Genomic DNA, 22,564 nt, shown 5'->3' on the forward strand with positions numbered 1-22,564 from the left:
ATTCTGTATATTTTTCAAATCTGTAATGCCATCATTCGTTGTAAGTTTGAGAGTTATGTAGAGGACTGTAGTGCAAGGGAGGTGAAGGGTTGGGTTGAGGTGGAGATACAGTGTGTGTGAGCTGATTCTATTAGCAACTTGTCTACTCTATTCAACTATTCCATTAACATATTTACTCTTATTGTCATCATCTTCTTTTTTTCATTCACTTAAAACAATTCATTATAATTTAAAATATGGAACGCTGTGCTTCATGATGATGTACCAGAAAAAGACATGCTGTACATTGTAGGTGGGATGAGATAGGAAACACATACGGTGCAATAGTGGAAACTTCTGTTTGTTGCGGTTGAAAACGTTATGGGAAATCGGTGGTGATCGTGTTTCATGGGTCTAGTCTGTGGGCCCAGGTCAGAATTTTCACTAATCGGTACCACCTAAGGTGGCAAATTCTAGTTTGGTATTATGAAAAACTCTTTATCTCCAGATGATCTTTAAACATAACAACCCTTCCCAAGTGACAGCTTAGTCACTGATATCAACCTTCAATGGCCCCAACTGATAAACCAAAGAATAGCAAAGCCAAGGCATGTTTTAACTTTGGTCTCATTTAAGGTCTGCATCTTTCTGCCGAGCAGGAATGCTATCTTTTGTCATAGCCTATTCCCAGACATTTTTCAGCTTTACAGCCCAGTTTAAAATGTTTGTTTGAAAAGTTAAAATTACTTTGATGAAGTAATTAAAAAAGCTACTTATGACATTTTTACAGAGTAACCAGGAATTTGTAATCTACTATCTTTAAAAAAGGCCTAACCTTCCCAACAATGGAAGGAATATAATTAGACCTACTTTGTAATTAAAACTGTTTAACTGTTAACTGCAATGTCTCATTAAAAAATAGGCTTATAATGAGAGATTAAAAAGGTAAAAAAATACCCATTACCCTGTGTGGTATTTAGGTACTGCAGTGGCTTTTACATATAGAAAATAAATTCTCATCAGGAGCATTATATTTATGCCTTATGCTAACTTTTTCACAAATTTCTTTTAGTTTAGTCTAATAATTTGGACATTTCAACATGGGTTTTCATTTGCTGATTTGTACCAGCCTTACAGACTCTTCAAGGTGACAAATCCCGTGCTTTTATTTTGAAATCAAAGTGCCTAATCGGCCTACATTACCCTGATGGACCGGAAACTGCACACATGTTTTGTAGCTTCACTTCCGATGGATGATGCCTGGGAAAATACCGAAATACCACCATCTGCCGATCACATGAACCTCACATCAGTGCAGTCGGAAGCCAGGGTAAATAAATCAAAGTGATTCTTACTTTTACCAACTACGCAAACAGCTGTGATGAAAAATTAGCCCATTTCTCTTTTTGTTGGGCATTTTCTCATTAGATTTTTAACCTATAGACTATTATTGTGTTATTTAGTCTATAACAAATCATTACTACAAGTACTACTTCATCTACTACTAATAATTTAAGACACAGCCTACTGTGAATTGTAGGCTGGACTATAAGATAGGTTAATAAATGTAATATGTCCTTTATCTTCTCCCCTCCTCCACATATACATACTTCCTGCCAGCAGACCAGTTATGGTTCTCAAGAAGACATTAAACAGTATGTCTGAGCTGGGAAAAGGGATTAAGGATAATTTACTTTGGTTTGGAATGCAGCCATGAAGTCATTAGGCTTCATCTATCCCTCTCCCTCAATCCCCTCAGTGCTACCATGCTGCCTTTAAAGGCTCCCTGTAAACTCCCACAATGATTAGGCTAGATCATATTTTCAAGTATGGTTGGTGAAAACATGAGCAAGATTGACCCTGCAGAAAAACTGTTTTATTAATTTTATAAGTTATCATAGAAATGCTGCAATAGCAGACGCAGAGTTACAGAAACTGAAAACATGTGAACGATGCTTGGATGAATTTGTTAGAGATAAAATAGGCTATGTGTGAGTTAAATGTTTCACAAAGAACAAATGCCAGATCGAAGCATATCAACTGTGTTACTGATGTATGATGAGCTGTAGGGCTTTCATACAGCCTTAGCCATCCAAAACATTTACTGGGAAATGACTTGATGCTCACTTTTAATCCACTCCATGTTACAGGTTTATTTATCCTAATAAAGACCTCACAAATAAAAGCGCGTGACCTAATTTGCAGTGACGCCTGATCAAATAAGTCATGCTATATTTCCCGAGAGCACTTGAATGCAGCACCCTAACCTGTCCCTCCCTCCATCCACCTGTTGCCCCTGCGCGCTCTCGCCAGCCGCCGCGCGATGGCGCGCTCACCAATGGTGGCTGTCGAGCATGAACACAAGGCTCTGCTCTGTGGGGGAACTTGAAGCTGTGCATGGGTAATTTGTGTTGCTATGTGCCGCTTCGGACCGAGGTCTGGAGGTACTGAACGGAGCTCCGCATCCACTGTCCGCGCGTCCTCGTCCTGCACGGAGCAGGTAAGCTGTCCGACGCTGTAGGTGCAAGGAACTGAATCAGGTTTTTGTTTTTTCTTGTTGCATGGCATTCTGTCTTTAGAGACAGAAACGCGTTGCCGGGGTTGAATGCATGAATGCCACCCACATTCCTTGATGTCGGGAAAGTTGACTGGATGAGGTGAGATCGGTGTGCAGGGCGCCGATGTCTCCTGCTCGGGCATCAAATACATTTTACGCGTCAGAAATAAATGTGATTGCACAGGGGGGCGTGCAGGTGGACTGGAGAGGTGTTGTTGCTATAGGTACTGAATGCATATAGTGTTAAATACTTGTTAATAATTGCATAATGCTGACAGTGTAGCCTATCTGCCCTTAAATAGGCTGCTATACTACAGTGAATATGTAAAGCGTGATACAGCACAGCACTTTGTAGTTGATATATTTAGGTTTTGTATCCTTGACTACTTATTTTACACCTGTTTTACTTCCATGTAGTCTTTCACTCTCTCTCTCTCTCTCTCTCTCTCTCTCTCTCTGTATGTTTGTGTGTGTGTGTGTGTGTGTGTGTGTGTGAGAGAGAGAGAGTGTTTCGGTGTAAATACAGAGGAATGTGTTCTGAGAGCTTGAAAGGCAAGTTCAGTCGCATTACTCACATTTAGTTTGTGCATTTCTTCTGCTAATGCTCTGTCCAAGTCGAAATCTACTGTTGCTCCACTTGTGTGTGCTTGTGTGTGTGTGTGTGTGTGTGTGTGTGGAGGGGGACTCCTCAAGGTCACAGACTTCTGAGACAGACAGATGTTGATATCCCAGGAAAAGAAGGACAATGTCCTGATTGTTTTCATGCATTATTTCTATAAAAAGTGGATATTAAATTCTCTTTTCACCGACACTGAAAGAAATTAATCATATACATAAAACTGTTGCCTTCTTCATTCATTAATGTTTTCATTCATCTTCCATTTTGGCCAAATCTGTCATGTTCCAGCTGGAGGCTGCCAGTTTGACAGATACACCAACACATGCTTCCCATATTTGTTCACTTGCATCTCTCCAGACTGCAAAAAACAAATATTATTTTATTTTATTGTGTCATTTAAAGCACATATATTCATGTACTTCATCAGGTGATTGCAAGTCTTTGATTGTCACGTGTCTTGGCTTCACAGACGATGTTATCTAGGAATGAGGACTCGCTCAGTTTTTAATGAGAGGATGTGTTTATGTGGAGTCATCTTTGCATTTCCTCATGCTGACAGCATTTAGGTGATTCTCGGCTTCAGAGATAATAAGCTTGTGTTTATTTTTAGGGAAACAACTTCATGCATTAGGACAATGTTTTCCAGGATATGCACCTTGCAAGTGAGAGCTGTAATGCATCATCGGCTGAATCACCTATTCAATCCACTTACTCACTCAGGAAGCAGGAAATCCAAATAATGCCGTGAATGCAAATTATGAAAAGACGTCTAAACTTAGAAACATATTAAACATGTATTCAGGATATTTGAGAGCAGCTCCCTATTAAGAATGAGGTCCTAATATTTTATGCGCTGAATTTATTCCTTTAAGCCCGTACTCCTGGGTCAGACCTGCTAAAACCAGAACATGCTTCCGTTCAGCTCTCAGGGCAGAGCCTGTGAGTTTGGGCTGCTGAAGGCAGCGGGGAGTGATGAATAATGAATGGTTTCGAAAATGTGCGTGTATGTTAGTTGGCTGAGTGTTGCGGTAATGCACTACTCCAGCCGGCACTTCCCCTCTCCACTATGGAAATCCTCTCAGCAGCCGTGAGTCTCACAGCGCAGCGGAGCCAAACTTGAGAGCAAAGAGCGAGCGGGGGGAGTTCTTTTAGCCTGTAACACTTTTGGTTGGATTCAGTGCCATTTGACATAGTCATGCCAACAGAGACACACACACTCGCATCCACAAACACAGTGAAGCCAGTTCAAATCAGCCTTCTGAAGATGGGGGTTCTTTTTGTTATGATATTTTCTCTCCCTGTCTGAGACTCAAATTAGTTTCACCTTGGAATCCAGCACGGTGGGTCCCAAAAGATATTTCTGTGAGACCAATCTGGGTTGAAGCTGAAAGTTTATGAAGAAATCCTCTCAGATTGTAGCATCAGTAATAGCAGCACTTTGTGATGGAGCTGGGACAGCACATTGATTGGTCCATCGACAGGATAAAAGGCTGCACATGCACACTGAACTGCTGTTAACTTGGTATTCATATCATATCTGCTCCTTCTGCAGCAGGCAGTGTGACATCCTTAAGTGTCACATTAAGTGTTCCTGTGGTGTGGCTCTGCTTTCGCTTATCAGGCTCACAGTGACCGCTCTGAAGAGTGAAAGTGAGATATGTGCTCCCCTCATACTCAGTCTCTGTTTCCTCTCTCTGTCTCTCCATTTCTCCCATTCTGTCTTCCTTTATCTTTCAGAGACTTCAGTGTGTTTTTACAGTAGCTATTTTCGCCGGCTCCTGTCATACTGTAATTCCCAATCGTTGCTCCACAGCTGCATAACTGCAGGGCATAAATAATGGAGAACTTTCCCTTTGTCCCACACACACACACCCGCACATACAATACAGTACACTCATGCATTATGTTAATATGCTGAACCTCGGGGGTCTGTCGTTCAAGAAGTCTTAACTGAGTTCTCTGCGGCAGTGTGGACCTATTTCCAGAGAGAAGTCCTCAGGGAATCTCTTCTTTGTGACTTTTATTCATCTTACTTATTCATGATATTCATGGCATCGGTTACATAACTGATTGGCCCAGTTATAGGGAATGACTACCAACCAGCCTTTAATCATGGCGTTAGTATGGACAATGTATTTCTGCTCAGGATGTGACAGGAAGATGTGACAGGAGATACAGTATGGCTGTTCAGTGTGGTGATGTAGGATTAGTTGTGTCAACGCAGGTACTAATTTTGGGATGCTCAGCAGGTTGTTTTAATGAGTGCAGATGTGGTTCAGATAAGTGTTGTCGGGATACTGGATTTTCTATCCTCAATACAGTACCTTAAAAAATATCAATATTCCATACCGTTTTCAATACCATGGGAAAAATTGACTGTAATTTAACATTTTTGTTGAAAGACAACAGCTTTTCTTGGTTAGTTGAGCACAGCAGAATGACTGGTGTATCCACATAACCGGTTGACTCTAGTGATGTCTGCGCTGTGTTGATATGAAGAGGCCCAGACCGTGGATATCTTTGGAGGCAATCTCCGTTTATTCCCAACACCTCCGACAGCAAGAGGTAAAAACAAAATCCTCTGTCAATTACGACCATATAACTCGAGCCCCTCACCCATGGAGCACAACAGCAAAAGGGCGGCCATGTTACATTCAATTCAGTGCAATGAAACACAGAAAACATACGTGACAGCAAGCAATCCTCTGTCAATTACGATCATTTAAACTCGAGTCCCTACAAATTAAGTGAAACAGGAATATGTTCGCATATTTTACAATAAATTCAGGCTTAAAAATGAAATTCTAGACATAGCTTAACAGCGCTAAGACACGGAAATGACCATGACAGCAATGTTGCTTACCTCTCCCATGGAGTACAACAGCAAAAGGGGAGAGGTAAGGAGTGAGACACCCCTTTATAGGTGGGGTACCCCCAGAGGTGAATGTAGGGGTACAGAAACTGAGTATCAAGAGTTCCACATATTGACTCTGGAGGCCTAAGCGTGTCAGGTAATAACTCCTGAAACAAATGTTGTGTAATTATAATACTTAATATTGGAAATGTACATTTGACTTTGTTACACATATTACTGCTGTATAACTGACCCTGTGACATCCAGAACGTGGAAAACGAGCAACACCAGTTTGGATGCACTCAAACCACCAGATAGTTGATCAGATTAGAAATGATTAATGTGAAGATCTGCAGTTTTCCCCTGCTTTTATATCACTGCAAACTGAATATATTTGGGGTTTTGACTTTTGGGTGAACAAAACAAAATCTGACTTTGAGCTTAAGGAATTTGTGACAGGCAAGTTTCACCATCTTCTGACATTTTATAGCCCAAACAGTTCATTGATTAACTGAAAAAATAACTGGTGTGTTAATCCATCCATCCATCCATTTTCCAGGGTTTCTAACCCGCTTATCCTCTTGAGGGTCGTGGTAGCCTATCCCAGCTGATGTTGGGCAAGAGGCAGGGTACACCCTGGACAGGTCACCAGACTATCACAGGGCTGACACATAGAGACAGACAACCATTCACACTCACATTCACACCTACGGTCAATTTAGAGTCATCAGTTAACCTGCATGTCTTTGGACTGTGGGAGGAAGCTGGAGTACCTGGAGAAAACCCACGCTGACACGGGGAGAACATGCAAACTCCAGGAATGCTCTTGCTGTGAGGCGACAGTGCTAACCACCACACCACCATGCCGCCGGTGTGTTAATTGATAGTGGAAATAATCATCGGATCAAATGAGCTTGTACATGTTTGTATCTCACTGTGGCTATTTAAGGAGCAAGTTATTCTTTGGAGCACTTGCGTACTCTTAATGGAGAAGCTCCGAATTTCCCTCCAACTTTCCCAACACCCAGCAACAAGTGCCATAAATGTTTGACTTTTGCTCTGCACTCCAGCATGTGGTTTTGCGTCTATTATTCTAACTAAGACCTATTATTGTAGTGCCATTTTAAAACACATGCTTCTTGTTTGCATATTGTCAGAAATGCCCAAAACAATAAGTTAATATGCCCTCTTTCGAGTAGAGTTAAGCTGACAAAATAGCACCGCACATACAGTGCCAGACCCTGTAGCCTTAATTAGAGCAAACAGCAATGAGTGAAACTCCAGAGGATGTCTTGGCAAAATGACGGCCAGTTGGAAATCCTAATCTTTGTCTTAATGGTGTGAGGTAAGGAGCTTCAAATAGTCCTTTAAAAAAGCAGCTTTCCAGCAGGGTTGAAAGCTGCCCACACACACACACACACACACTCTCAGATCCTCATAATAATTATGTGCATAAATAAAGACTGAAAGAAAGATACTCAGTCAGATATGAGGCAGTTATGTAGAGAAAACACTGGAATGCAAAGCTTTTTTCTTTGGTCCCTCCCTTTCACTCAGCTCCTTTCTAAAGTATTTGTGTGTGCATGTGTGTGTGTGTGTGTGTGTGTGTGTGTGTGTGTGTGTGTGTGAGATGTCTCGCAGGCCGAGCAGGTGCACATTACACAGAAGGACAGGGCCGACTGAGCAGGGAGAGAGTGAGAGGGAGAGACGGGGGAGGGAGGTCTGTCTTATAGGTCATACAAAAGAACCAGTGTTTTCTCTCTCGCCCCTCAGAGCGCCGAGTGAAGACAGTAAGTAGTGGCAGTGGTGGAGGAAAAGGAGAGAGGCCCTTCGGTCACATTGTCCTCACATAGCCTCGAACCCTCTCACCGGCCCCCCAGCATGCACCCCCTCTGTTACCCCTCACCCAGTGGCCCACTCCTGCAACATGTGGGTGTCTGCTAGAGCTTTACATTGAGTCAAATTTCATTGGAAGAGTTTAGGTATTTGGAGAAGCATGAAGGAAACAAGAACAACATAAAAAAAACACAATTCATATATGCTGTTCGGTTAATTACGAGGCATTTAAGTTTAAGTATGTATTCGAAATTACAGGTGGAAACAAGCTGCTGCTGCGAACTGTGTGTGTGTGTGTGTGTGTGTGTGTGTGTGTGTTAGTGTGTGTAAAGGCTGCATTCCTGAGCTTGCTGAGCCGTAGCTGGGTGATTAATAGTAACTAGCTGATTGTTTAAGAACTGAAATTCCTCAGGCCCATTTTTTCCTCTGCTTTTACACACACACACACACACACACACACACACACATGGATGGACACACATACGCACACGCTGACACTCAGTCACCCAGGCGGTGTGTGACATAGTGAGAGCAGGAAAGGCTACGGTAAATAAACGCAACAGTTCACTAGTGAGCAGAGAGAGAATGGCAATGTGGAAATATCAAACTGTACAAGTGTATGTATGTGTGTGTGTGTATGAGTGTGAGTTTTTGTGTATGAGGCATTCAGGTAGAATAATGGCAGCTCAGTATGCGAGTTATCTGCAGGTTACACAGGGAATTCAGGACAGCGAAACATTATCCACCTCTGGCTGTGTCTCTCTCTGGTTCTCTGTCTCTGTCAGCTCCTCTGTTGCTCCCTGTCTTTCCTTTTACTCTCAGTTTGTGCCCAGCTCTCATTCCTGCACTTCTCCTGGTGTTTCTTTTCTTGTTTTTGTTCTTTGTTGTCACTCTCTGATCCTCTACATCTCTCTCCCTCTGCGTTTTACCTTCTTTCTTTCTAGCTTCCTTTCTTTTTCCGTCTTTTTTCCTGGTCAAAACAAGCTTTTTAAAGCGGAAATTTCACGCTGTTATGTCACATCGCCTTTCTGTATAAAAGGTACAATTGCTGAGTGGGGGGACAGAGTTGTCTCACCTTTAAGCCGGCATCTGTTAAAGGGACAGCCAGCAGGATGGAATCACAGGTGTGACATTTCGAGGCTGTGTTATGCATGTGACCCACTGTTGAAGATTTAAAAAGCAATCGGTAGCAGTTAGCAGCTAACTCAAAGCAGCTGAAAATGTCCGCAAACTGGGAAAACAATGAGGTCTGGGAGCTCCTTCAGAGCAGAGGACGAGATCAGCTACCATATAACAATTAGGGTAAATGATTGTTATTCCCGTGCGAATGTCATTGTTATTGTTTATAAAGTGCTGCTGACGTGTATGTTATATGTCACACCAGAGGCTGATGCTGTGGTGGTATACATCACGCCCATCACACCTCTTTCATTTCCGTGATACCGGCCTGCTGTAAAACCACACAGTAGAGCAACATGATGCTGCCGTTGTTTTGTTGTTTTCTATGTAGAAATGCACAGGTGGTGTAAAGAGGGGACTTGTTGGCAGCCCTAATGCACGATCTCTGTTAAACAGTTTTACCAGGAAATGAACATTATAACCTTCATGAAATCAGGATTTACTGCAGATCTGTTGTATTAAGGCACATTTATACTCACTTTACGTACAGAAATCAGGCCCACAGGAGCGCAGCCCAGCCTTACTTCCAGTTTTTTCCCAGTGGCCACTCGTGGTATTGCAGCAAAAAAAAATCCCCTCCAGCCTAAAAGGCATTTTCCTAACAGACCACCAGTTGTAAAAGAGAGGTCTGTGAGACTGTTGACAGGACACCTTGAACTAAAATCAAAGGCAGTTATGACTTGTCTTATTTTGCATTTTTTATCCATGGTCGTAAACCTTCCTCAAGCTGAGAAAAATGAAATTTGTGACATTATCGCAATATGAAGTCTGTGAGGCAAGCGGGAACTTGCGGGCTGAGCCAGTGGGAGAAACATTACTGTGCATTTTTAGTGGACCACGTAACCCTGAAGCAAGAAGCTTTTCTGGGCGTATGCACCAGGCGAGCAACTCCATTGGAAAGGCGCCATGGCAGGGTCCGGTATCTATTTATTATCATGCGTCTGAGATGAAAATACAGTTATTTCAAATGTTGTGTCACTGCCCACATACTTCCGTGTTTTCTTTATGTTGGCATAGATACATCCACTACATGGCAGACTCAAAAGTTACTGACAAAAACAAACATGGCAAAGGTGGAGGAGGTCATTATAGGTACCTTTTAACAGGGGCAGCGTTGTAGACGCTGGTGGTCTATAAGGTTATCTCAAGTGCTATACTGTAGGCAACTGGACTTGCTTGAGTTTCTTGAAGATGCTTTGACGACTTCTCATCCAAGAGGCTTCTTCGGTTGTGAACTAAGGAAGCCTCTTGGATAAGAGGTGAAACATCTTCAAGAAACTCAAGCAAGTCCAGTTGCCTACGATATAGCATGTAAGATTACCATGACCTGAATGACTAAGAATCTTCACTGACACGTGGTCCATGAGCCCATTAAATACATCCCAACATGTGGACAGAGAATGCCTTTCACTATATTACTAATTCGTCCTGTTCCGCCATTTTTAAAATGTCTTTGTCATGTCCTACAGTTGTGTCTCGCTTAAGATATGCTACACTGCCCCAGATCTCTGGTGGTACTGCCCTGGTTTATTGCCCATATCCATGTACAGACAGAAGGATCTGTCCCTGTCCATATACATATCTAATGTTGAGCCTAAATGAGCCTTTAAACTAGAGTAGGTTTAGCTAGGTGCACCTAATTGACTTGTAATTTAAGTTATAGATCTTGTTGTGTCATAAAGTTCAAGATAATAGAGAGATATACAGTATATGTACAGAACATGTTGCAGGTAATTGGTGACTGATACCTCTCCAACACACTGCACCTCCAGCCATGCACAGAAATAGCTCTGGTTGTTGCTCTACACAACAAGGATAATAGGTGTGTGTGTGTGTGTGACTCTGTCTGTGTGTGACAGATAAATTGCTTCACTCTGTGTTTATGGTTGTTTTGTTGTTTTGGTTCCAGCAGCTTGGCTCGGACCAATAAGAATTCCTGATGTGGTATCCTGGCAATGGGCGGGTTTCCATGGTCATCACCGGCTTGGCAGGAGAGACAACGGTCTCCCAAGTGCTCCGCTTTGTGCCTTCCTTTGGTCTAGCTTGGACTCGCTCCAATGTGACTTTCAGAGAAATGGTGTGTGAGGACAAGATGACGTCTGACTGTAGAGAAAAGCGGGTGCAGCAAATAGACAATGATGACACAGATACATACGCTTAGCTGCTCATCCTCTGAAGGGAGGCAGCAGACAGACTGGAATGTGTGTGTTTCCTCCTTGCACAATATTTCCATAAAGACATAGCAGTGTGTGTGAGTGCAGGTTTTTATGTGGGAGGACAGATGGGTTTTTCATTGTGTGAAGCCAGAGATACAGAAACAAGCATATGTCAATTGTACATTTGTGTATTTATATGCAAGTCTGCCCTCCGTCCTTCCGGTTGCCCCTCCTGGCGTTTAATGTTTAATTGAGGTTCACAGAAACAGCGATAATGGTTAACATAGTGCGTTTGACTTCCCACAACTCTGACTCCATTCATGATACTTAAAGGTAGAGCACTGTTTATTCTTATTGAACCATTTTAACATTATAAATTATTGTATTGTAATACATAAATAAATAAATACTGAAAACCACATTAGGAGCCTGAACACAGTTAAAACCTTTTTTGAAGATTCTTAATTAAAATACTGTTTTGACCTTTTATTCCAAAGGGGTCACGTGTTTAATTTGAGCCCACCATAGTGTCAAATATGCTCTGAACCCTGAACCAAACAATATAACTTCACCCAGAATGTCCCCGAGGCTGCACAGTTAAAGCAAACACCTCTGTGAAACTGTAGTCACACATTCCCAGAGTGCATGCATGCATGCATGTGTGCACGTCTGTGTGCATTTTGGTAGGTATGTACGGTTTTGTAGCAGTGAGTTATTTAGTTCACCTATTAACTGACACTTGCTGCACCTCTAGAAAGTGGAAAACAGAAGAAGAGAAAGCTGTGGGAGGGATGGAGGCAGGAGGACGGTAGTAAGAGTGCTTGAGCAGACATTTTTGAGATACTTCTAACATTGTTGTAGTATGTAGGGCTGCACAATTTAATCGTCATCCCAGTGAACCCGAAGTGCAGACAGCAGACAGCCTCTCATTCAAAGTGGGCATGCCCTTAATTATGCATGACTTTAAGCCTTAATAAAAAGTAAATGGCTGACTTTTATGAAAATCCCCCCATGTGCAGTTGTCATGAATGTTGAAATTAGTTCTTAAGTCCAAAAATATTTTTGTACCAGGCTGTAAACTTGTTTATTTCCCCTGTAATGTTGTAACATGTAACATGGCAGTCTATGGGGAATGACTTACTTCTGGAGCCAGCCTCAAGTGGCCATTCAAAGAACTGCAGTTTTGGCATTTCCATGTTGGCTTCATTTTACAGCTCTGGAAGTTGCCGCTTGATTTTATCTTTCTCATGTCGTGCAGTCACAATTTAAAGTTATTTTTCACATGAAGCCTGTTTGAAAGCAAGGCATCGCCAGCAATAGTTACACGATGCCTGGCTGTGTCAGATGGTAACGCTGCGGGAGAAGTTAAAGCGATGGAAGTCCAAGTGGGGTGAGCGGAAAGGGTGGTTGATGGGTACAACAAAAAACGACTCTCACCCAGGAGAGCGATGTTTGCACCCTGTAACATTTTAAAGCCAAATCCTGTTCTTTTTTCCGAAACATAACCACGTGCATTTGTTGTTGAAGGAAATAAAACGTCAATTTGTGGTGTTGTACAGCTGTAGTGTGTATATTTTGAAAGAGACTGTATGTAACAGGCAGAACTTGACTGTCCCAGAACGTCAGCGACCAACACACCCAGGGTACCTTGCACATCGTATCTGGACGTGAAAAGTCCATGACCAAACACGTCAATATGTGACGAGATTTTAGTGAGAATGTGTTGGTCGGAAAATGCATGGGCATGTCAGCCAGCATCCCACCTGTACCCCTGATGTGCAGCAAGGTGCTTGAAGCTTGCTCTTTCTTGTTTCTCCCCCCTGATGCTAAGCTAACCTAACTGACTGCTGATAGTAGTTTCATATTTAACAGCGGTCCCAATTTCTTTATTCTTTGTTTCTTGTCTAAATATTAGGAAGAAGGTAGAAGGTGTTGAACTAATCCTTTAATATTGTCTTGCATCCACTACTGTAAGTCTGTTTCTCGGTTGTCCAAGTTGTCCAAGTCTGTTTCTTGAGACCAGAAATCACTGAAACGTCACGAATTAAACCTCTACACCTCTTGTTCCTTGCTCACATTGGAATCTCTCACTCTCAGCAGCTCAGTCTATTTTTTGCCTGAATATTAATATTTGTATACAAAATGAATATCTCAGCATTTAGTTCTCTTTTGCTAATTTAATCTCCCTCTCATTTCCCCCTCTCTCCTTCAGGACTCTGCCGTAGACAGACTGCCTTCTCCAGAATATGCCTTGTCTCCATGGTAACGGGCCTCAGGCAGACCCAGAAAAACATCGGGCCAAACTGGTCCACTCCTGTCCAACCTACCTGATCCTGGACTGTGCTGAAGAGGATTTAACGAGAATTCAAGCAATGAATCATTCTTCAAATATTAGTCATGTACTCAATTAGTTCCTGTAGTTATTTTACCAATTAAGGTGCATTCAAGGACCCAGAATGCCTAAAATACTGCTAGAAAATTTGTTGTTTTAGTAGATGTACTTTCTAATCTTTTGGGATCACAATGCAGACTTGGACTTTGTATACTCTCTAAATTGTGCCCGAGAACCAGGACTGTGTTTAAAAGTTTCCCTTCCTTGATAATTATGTCAGGGATATATTCAGTCTCAATTAAGGGTTCTTAATCGAGCAGCACCAGTCCCAAACTGGACTGAAAGGAGTCCTACACCAGGACCAGGATGCACCAGCTGTTCAGCCAGGTGCTGGGGCAGAGGGATCTATCCAGAGCGGGGGATCTGTTTTCTCTGGAGGACACAGAGATCGAATCCTGTCTGTCTCAGGCTCTGGACCAGATCAAGGCCATCTCCTGCTCACCGGTCAGTAGGCGTAACCAACACGCATAGACGACACTTATCCTAGATATTACAGGATGAATTTCACTTTTAATTAATCATTCATGTTCTTATCCATAATTCATCTCTTTGTCCTTCATTTATCACGCCCGGTATGTCCTTAATTTTGTATGCTCTCACCGTCTGCTGGCTGACAGGACTATTTGACCAATGACAATGACCAGGCAGTGGTGGAGATTTGCATAACGCGCATCACCACAGCCATAAGGGAGACGGGCTCCATCGAGCAACACAGCACGGCGCTGGTGGGGCTGTGGGAGTCATGTCTTGAGCACAACCTCACCCCTCAAGGTGAAAACACAGAAGACACGCCGCATGCCAAGATAGCGTCCGACATCACCAGCTGTATCCTGCAGGTACACACACACACATGCACACATACACGACATTGTTTTGTAGTGTTCTATCCCAAGTACTTCTCTATTTGTTTTGCCTGAAGCTCAAACTGCACATACAGTACATACCTTTACGCATACCTGTCGACACGTGAGAAATTGAGTTTGCCCACGTGGTGTAAAAGGGCCACACTGGCACAAGTGTGGCACAAGTTTGAGGAACAGCCAATTTAATATGCAGAGTATTTTAAATGTGTCACTGTACGCAATAACACTCTATGTAATGTGATACTTCAATACTAAATTAGACTAAATTTGCACTCTAAACGAAGATATTAAGAGTTCTTAACCTTTCTGTTGCTTGACACCAGATGTGTTGTGGCACATATAAACTGGTTTACAGCTTATACACACCCCTGATCAGGGGCATTTCCCGTATACCTAAAACTGGCCACAGTCTGATGTGTATCAGTGCACATCTTGCAGAGCAAGGTTGCAGGCAGTGGCGTTAGCTAGCTAATCAGACACGCATAACTACAGATATGAAACGCACATACCAAGGCACATTGTTCAACTTTGTCCAAAAATATCCATCTGACTATGACAATCCTGAAATCAGTAGTGAACTAGAGGTAGAAGCAGCTCAAGAAGAGACAATGAGGCGGACATAATGTGAGTTTCTTCTCTAAAACCTAAAACCAGTTTGTTCAATCTGTAAAACTATTGGAGGCTTGATGAGTTAAAACTATCCAAAATCTCAGAGGAAAACTAGAATTATTGCCCTGCAGTTGTGTGCCTCTATGCACCAGTCAAGTTTCTCTACAGTTTACATCCATGTCTGTGAAAACCTGGAGGCTTCACAGACGTCTTCACCCCGGCAAAAAAAGAAATACAGTCTCAAGGTCACCCCAGATTAGTGTGACCAGTTCAGTAACTGAACAAATGTCCCCCTTCTGTTCCTGAGATATGATGCTGAATAATGGCCAGAGAAGTGTTTTATGCAGAACATTATGATGTCACAGTGAAGCTGACCTTTGACCTTTTTAATATAAAATGTTAAAACCTCATCATTATTTCCTTTTAGACATTTGTGTGAAATTTTGTCGTTATTAGCGTAAGAATTTTTGAGTTATGGCCAAAAACATGTTTTGTTAGGTCACAGTGACCTTGACCTTCGACCACCGAATTTGAAGCATTTTTTTTTGCCGTCCAAGTGGACATTTGTGTTTGAAACTCCCTCAAGCTGTTCTTGAGATATTGCATTCACAAGTTAGACAGATGAGCTCACAGTGACCTTGACCTTTGACCTTTGACTGCCCAAACTGAATCAGTTTATCCTTAAGTGCAGGTGGACATTTCTGCTAAGTTTAAGGAATATTCTCAAGGTGTTCTTGAGATATCATGTTCACGAGAATGGGAAGAACAGGCGAAAACATAACAACCCAAAACCAATGACAAGAGAAATGTTACAAAACATTTTTTCTTTGTCTCATTAATCATCCGTCCAGGTTGGGAACCACTGATCTAAACCTAAGCTTCAGTGCTGTAGCTAACAGCCATACAATAAACTACGATCTCTCAACTGTCTATTGGAACTACTTTTCAGCTACAACACAGGTCAGGTTGAAAGGCATTCCAGATACTGGGAAGCAGAGTCTTGCATGGGTCTAGTTTTACAAACCCCCACCTGCCTGCCCCTGCAAAGATCAGTACCAGAATCAACCCATGACCTGCAGTTATATCCAAGTCAAATCCTCATCCGCCCAGATTGTTAATATAAGTCCTGCGACCTGACCTGTGATTAAACACTCACAGTGACTCCATTTTAAAGTGCCTTATTTTTACTCTTTTTACTGTGCAATTGGAACATGTAACATCAATTCATTCATAATTAACTGTAGCCTATTTGGCAGAATTAATCATCGACTCTGAGGTTGCTGTGCAGAAAAAGAATATCACCCACAGTCCCTGTTTTAAGCTGGGTCGTCTGTTCGTAAATCACAAATCCAGCTGAGGAAAAGTCACTTTGACTGGCAGCTTTGGATGTCACGAATGGAGAAAACTGGCTGTGTCGTAGTCTTTTACAATTGGTGGCCGATTAGGCTTGATGATATCAGCTGATTTAGGATATTGAAAACACCTCACTGTTCTTTTCATCTTTGATTTTTCCAGAAAAAATAAATATTTTTCATTGTTCTCACTCACTGTCCACCTGCAATTAGCTAATTTTACCCGTGCCCATGTATATGAATTTATACAAATACATTTTTTACCTTTTACGCAACTTTTTGTGGGTTGCCCGTGATGCAAGACTTTGTTCTCAAGTATAAGTAGATAAGGAGGGTTGAGGGAAAGTGGATGCACAAGTGTAAATTATAACATCCATTATGCAACATATCCAAAGGTGAGATTTTATGGGGTGCCGTTTGTAAAGTGTCTCACGCTGAAAATAACATCAACATTTTGCCACATTTAGCTTCAAACAATGTTTAAAAAAGTATTGTGAATTTTTTAACATCAACTTTTACCACATTTACAGCAATATTTGTTAACTTAGAAATATATTAAATAGTTAAATCTAAATATTAAATGTGGCACCTAAATGTTAAATGTTAAATCTAAATATTAAATCTAAATCTAAATGCTAAATCTAAATCTAAATGTTAAATCTAAATATTAAATATAAATATAAATGTTAAATCTAAATGCTAAATATAAATCTAAATCTAAATGTTAAATCTAAATGCTAAATATAAATATAAATATAAATATTAAATCTAAATCTAAATGCTAAATCTAAATCTAAATGTTAAATGTTAAATCTGAATGTTCTGGGTGAAACTAAATATTTAGCTAATATGCAAATTCACACTGCCGGTCACCGGAAGTACCAAAATAAAAGCTCAAGATGGTCAGACTGTGTTTATAGAATCAAATAACGAATTAAAACCAACTTATCGGGGGAAGTGAACACTTGAACATACATTAGCATGATAATAACTACCTAAAATAACAAGAAACATGTTTGGAGAAATTTTATTTGATGTGTACTTTGAGTTGTTAGTGTCCCTTCGGAGGGACTAACGACCTAAGCTAAGCTAACAACCGTTAGCTCTTAGCACCGTTAGCAGTGTCTGTAATGACTCATTAACTCTTAAACGGTCCATGAAAAAAATATTTTTTTCCAGCGGATGTCTTAGTTACAATATGACTGAGCTAGCAAAGCAGTTTTGTGTTGCGATGTGTGGTATTTATTCAGTTTTGGGAAATCACGATGTCTAGAAAGCATAAGTGGTTGCAGCAGCAGCAAAGCTAACATCAGGACGTCATCTGTTAAAAGCCTCCCGTTGTCGGATATGACATGAAACTACTCCAGTTAGCTCAATCATGTTGTAACTAAGACATCCGCTGGAAAAAATATTTTTTTTCACAGACCGTTTAGAGTTAATGAGTCATTACAGACACCGCTGACGGGGCTAACAGCTAACGGTTAGCCCCGCTAATCTACGATAACCATGTTATTAATTTCAGAACGTGATAGTAATGTTTGTTCAATCATTGTGCTTATAGACTTTACAAACACCAGATTAGTCTAAACGGTGATATAGTGACGTGAAAAACATGAGATATGCACATATATATATGTAGCTAAACTCCGCTGGTTTTCTACCTGGAAGTATTTGTAAACAACAAGGTGATTCCCTCCGAAGGGACACTAACAACTCAAAGTACACATCAAATAAAATTTCTCCAAACACATTTCTTGTTATTTTAGGTAGTTATTATCACGGTAATGTATGTTCAAGTGTTCACTTCCCCCGATAAGTTGGTTTTAATTCGTTATTTGATTCTATAAACACAGTCTGACCATCTTGAGCTTTTATTTTGGTACTTCCGGTGACCGGCAGTGTGAATTTGCATATTAGCTAAATATTTAGTTTCACCCAGAACATTTAGATTTAACATTTAGATTTAGATTTAGATTTAGCATTTATATTTATATTTATATTTATATTTAATATTTAGATTTAACATTTAACATTTAGGTGCCACATTTAATATTTAGATTTAACATTTAGATTTAGATGTAGATTTAATATTTAGATTTAACATTTAACATTTAGGTGCCACATTTAATATTTAGATTTAACTATTTAATATATTTCTAAGTTAACAAATATTGCTGTAAATGTGGTAAAAGGTGACGTTAAAAAATTCACAACACTTACTTAAACATTGTGTGAAGCTAAATGTGGCAAAATGTTGATGTTATTTTCAGCATGAACCACTTTACAAACGGCACCCCATAAGATTTTTCTTCAATAGCAAATATACTTTATGTAATCACTGCCGAAGGTTCCTTAAAATGTAAATGTAAATGTCAAAATCTTGCTCACTTCCTCAATCAGACTTCCACAGCTCAAACGAAAGGCAGAGGGACTCTCACTCTCATCGTCTCCCACTTTTTCCATTTCCTTCAGGAATGTGCTTAATACCATCGTAATGAGACTGATTCTAGAGGAAAGGCACGTACACACACACACACACACACACACACACACACATGGAGGTGAGACTAAAAGTTCTGACAGCTCTGACAGCAGCTCCTGGCTCTGATGTCTTAACTCCAACAGTTATCAGGAAGCTATTCACTCGTTCTTTCTCCATCTCTCTCAATCTGTTTTCCTCCTGATTTCATTCTACCTACAGTATTTCCCCGTCTCACACGTTCTGTTTTAGCTTCTCTTACCCTCCAACTATCTTTATCTTTTCTCTGATCTTCTTCTACTCTCTTTGTCTTCCTGTCATTTTGAATCTGCAGATGCACAAACACTCTTCTTACCCTTCCACTGAAACTCCCACAGAGAGGAGCAAAAAGTAAGCACCAAACTGCAGGAAGGAAGGTTTTCATTAGCTTGCTGCCTGTGCGCAACGCACGCACACATGTGTGTGCCCCACAGATTTCTGGCTCATGATGGCATAGAGTGTTTCTCTTTACTTTTTATGGACTGCTTCATCAGTGCTGTGCTTGAGATTAAAGTGACTCTCCCTTACAAGATGAAACAGTGTGAGAGATGAGAGAAATAAATAAATCTGTATATCCATACATCAGAAACATGCAATGGCAGCCAAAATGTGCTGTATGTATACATTAAAAATAGGACTTGCTAAATGAATGTGGTTAGATTGTTCGATGGATCATGCTGATTGGTGAAATAATAACGTTTTTGTGGATACATTGTCTGCATTGCCATCTAGTGGCGGAACAGAGGTGTGACAGACACACTGAGAATAAGGCTGTACAATTTTTAAACTCCACAACAGCAGTGAAAATCAGGTTGAAAGGCACTCTGGGTATTCTGAGGTCAAAGTAGATGAAGAACATTGAGTTTGTATGTGTACGTGAGAATAAAATCTAATGTCCAAGGGGTGCGGTGAATATCGCAGATTAATGAAACATCATAAAACATATCCAAAGGACCTAATATAATTTATGTAATCACTGCTGAGGGTCTTGAAAATGTAAATGTGAATCTTGCCTACTTTCTCCCATCAGACCTCTGCAGCTAAAAGGCTTAAAAGCAGAGGGACTTTCTCTCTTCTGCCTTTTCCAGAAGGATAGTAGCCTGAGGGGGTCTGGATCAGCAGTAATCTCATTTGGGGGTTTCTTTTCCTCCGTCGTTCTGTGTCTGTGTCACACACAAACACATGTGCATGTTCAAACAGACATGGTCATCAGTCTGTCCTGTTGAGGGTGCTAGTGCATTTCAAATCCGTTTTCCTCAGTCTTCCTTGTGTAAATGGTCACAGGGACAAACTGCATGTGTCTGCATCCTCCAATACAACACACTTATCTCCTCTTCATACTTCAATCTCATAGTAAATGTCAGTGATGTAAATCTGTCTTAGAGACTGTTTTAATCTTTCTGGCTCTCATACTGAGGAAAATTCTGCTGGTAGCCGCTGCTTTTTGCCTGAGATGACAAAATATCTATTTGATGCGTGGCTCACAGTAGTGAGGACATTCTCAGTTCACACTGTCTAGTGTATCGAGTGTGAAAAATTACCATTTCTATGTCAATTACTCACCCTGTGTTTCGTTGAATCTGTAAAGAAAATGTGGTTTTCATGCATGTCTCCATGATGAATGAAGAATTTTCCAAAATGGAGGAATTTTCAATGAATTGAAGTAAAAAGGAGCAGCATTCAATAACATTCATTCAATCGTTTTCTGTAACCGCTTATCCTGTTGGGAGTCACAGGGGGCTGGCATCTATCCCAGCTAACCCTGGACAGGTTACCAGACTGTCACAGGGCTGACCCATAGAGACAGACAACCATTCACGCTCACATTCACACCTACGGACAATTTAGAGTCACCAGTTAACCTGCATGTATTTGGACTGTGGGAGGAAGCTGGAGTACCTGGAGAAAACCCACGGTGACACAGGGAGAATATACAGACTGTGAGGCGACGATGCTAACCACTGCTGCACCGTGCCACCAGGAAAACTATATCAAAGCATCCACTCTCACACAACTTGTGCAGTATAACCTAAGTCGCATTTGTCTTATTGTATACTCAGAACTTCCCAAACGTGGATCTTACCATTTAAAACACTTCCGCATAAACAATCTCAAGCATTGAGGAGTAGCACGCATGAGCTATGTATGTGGAAGTGTTTTAAATGGTAACATTTTAGCTACAATGCATGTGTCTGGGAGGAACTGAGCATACGAATGGATAAACTTGAATTATGAGACTTGGATTAAACTGCAGGAGTTGTATCAAAGTTCTTAAATGGATTTTTTGATATAGTTCAGTCAGGAACACTTTTGTCAAAGAAAACTTAATTCACGTTTGCAATATTATATTTGGCGCAGGATTTTATTTGGTGGTATGGCTCTGTTCTGGGGCCCCTCTGCCGGCAAACCTCCCTGCCCTTCCATGTGTCTACATGGAAAGCCTAAGGCAGGGAGAGCAGCAGCAAAGACCCCTCAGGAACAGAGCAGAGCAGCATCAGTGACGAACAGAAATGACATTGATAAGTCAGACACAACATGAAAAGGAGGAGCTGGGGTGGAGGCAGGTTGCAAAATGGCTTGCAGAGGAAGCAGCAACAGTAGGCAGGCCAGAGCAGTTTAAATAGGGCGCCCTGAGTGAGATTCACCAATTGGTTGCATAGAAAGGAATCATGTGATCTGTCAGCTGACTTCCTTCCATCAATCAGCCGCTCCATCAGTTGATTGTGCTGTTTGAGATCAGCTGATGTAGCTGGGATGTGAGCTGAGCTTGACATTGTGTCCTGCCTGAACTAACACTAAGCTCAATTTTTGCTGTTGTTGAATGCGGTCCCCAGTTGTTCCCATTCATTGAGAACTTTCTCTGTTTATGGATGCTCCATTCACGGTTAAGGCATGCAACAAAAACAAAAACAAAGTTTACTCCCCAAATTCAATGTGACACAGTGTGAGTAACTGATATACAGATGGTTATGTGGGGGCTGAAGTATTCCTTTAACGTCACAATCTCAGTGCCTCCAAAGATCAGGCAACTGTGCATCTGGGCCAGGACAAATAATAAGAAATAAAAGTCAACACTGTTAGGACAGAACATTGATTTTTTCTTGTGTCAGTATGCAAACCCAGGACTCCAGAAAGCTGGATCCCCATCAAACAGAAAATAAGTTACTGTTAATATTAATTGTTTGGCAACTCCCTAAGTAAGACCCCCTGTGTTTCCTTCTTACCCTGAATGTATGATAATTGCTGTCTCATCTACTTCCTGTCCCCTTTTGTTCCCTCAGAACTACAGCTGTCCGTCAGTCATGGTGCTGGCCGTCCCGGTAGCAGTGCGGTTCCTGCAGCGAGGGAACAGGGAGCTGAGCAGGAACATGTCCAGTTATCTCTCCCTGGCTGCTATCGCCAAAGCCGATCTGCTGGCTGAACACACGGAGGCCATAACGCTCAGCGTGCTGGGAGGTAGGACGCGCATGCACATGTTAGGACACAGAAAAAGGATGTTCTGTGCACTTATTGTTAACAAACATGGATATTTTAGTCCTCCTGCTGCCACACACCACTCTATATTTCTGTAAAAAAGAGGAAGTGAGTGAGTTTTACCCATTCACATTCAATGCTTTGCAATAGAGCTCTTCTCCTCTGCTTAGTTTTCG

The 22,564-nt window shown here is 41.3% G+C and overlaps 1 protein-coding gene across 2 annotated transcripts in view; it reads left to right on the forward strand.

Annotated features, from left to right (window-relative positions):
• The first annotated feature begins 13,392 nt into the window (after positions 1 to 13,392).
• Positions 13,393 to 22,564, forward strand: part of veph1 (ventricular zone expressed PH domain-containing 1) — a 108,051-nt gene continuing 98,879 nt past the window's right edge. The window contains exons 1-3 of one of the 2 annotated variants that reach the window (XM_033631872.2): positions 13,393 to 14,016; positions 14,190 to 14,408; positions 22,196 to 22,370. In XM_033631872.2, the coding sequence (XP_033487763.2) occupies positions 13,879 to 14,016; positions 14,190 to 14,408; positions 22,196 to 22,370 (532 nt within the window). In that variant the 5' untranslated portion in view covers positions 13,393 to 13,878. The remainder of the gene's footprint in view (positions 14,017 to 14,189; positions 14,409 to 22,195; positions 22,371 to 22,564) is intronic. The other variant, XM_033631871.2, reaches the window with a different exon arrangement.

Source organism: Epinephelus lanceolatus, chromosome 4, assembly GCF_041903045.1.
Source record: "Epinephelus lanceolatus isolate andai-2023 chromosome 4, ASM4190304v1, whole genome shotgun sequence".
NCBI classification, from domain to species: Eukaryota; Metazoa; Chordata; class Actinopteri; order Perciformes; family Serranidae; genus Epinephelus; species Epinephelus lanceolatus.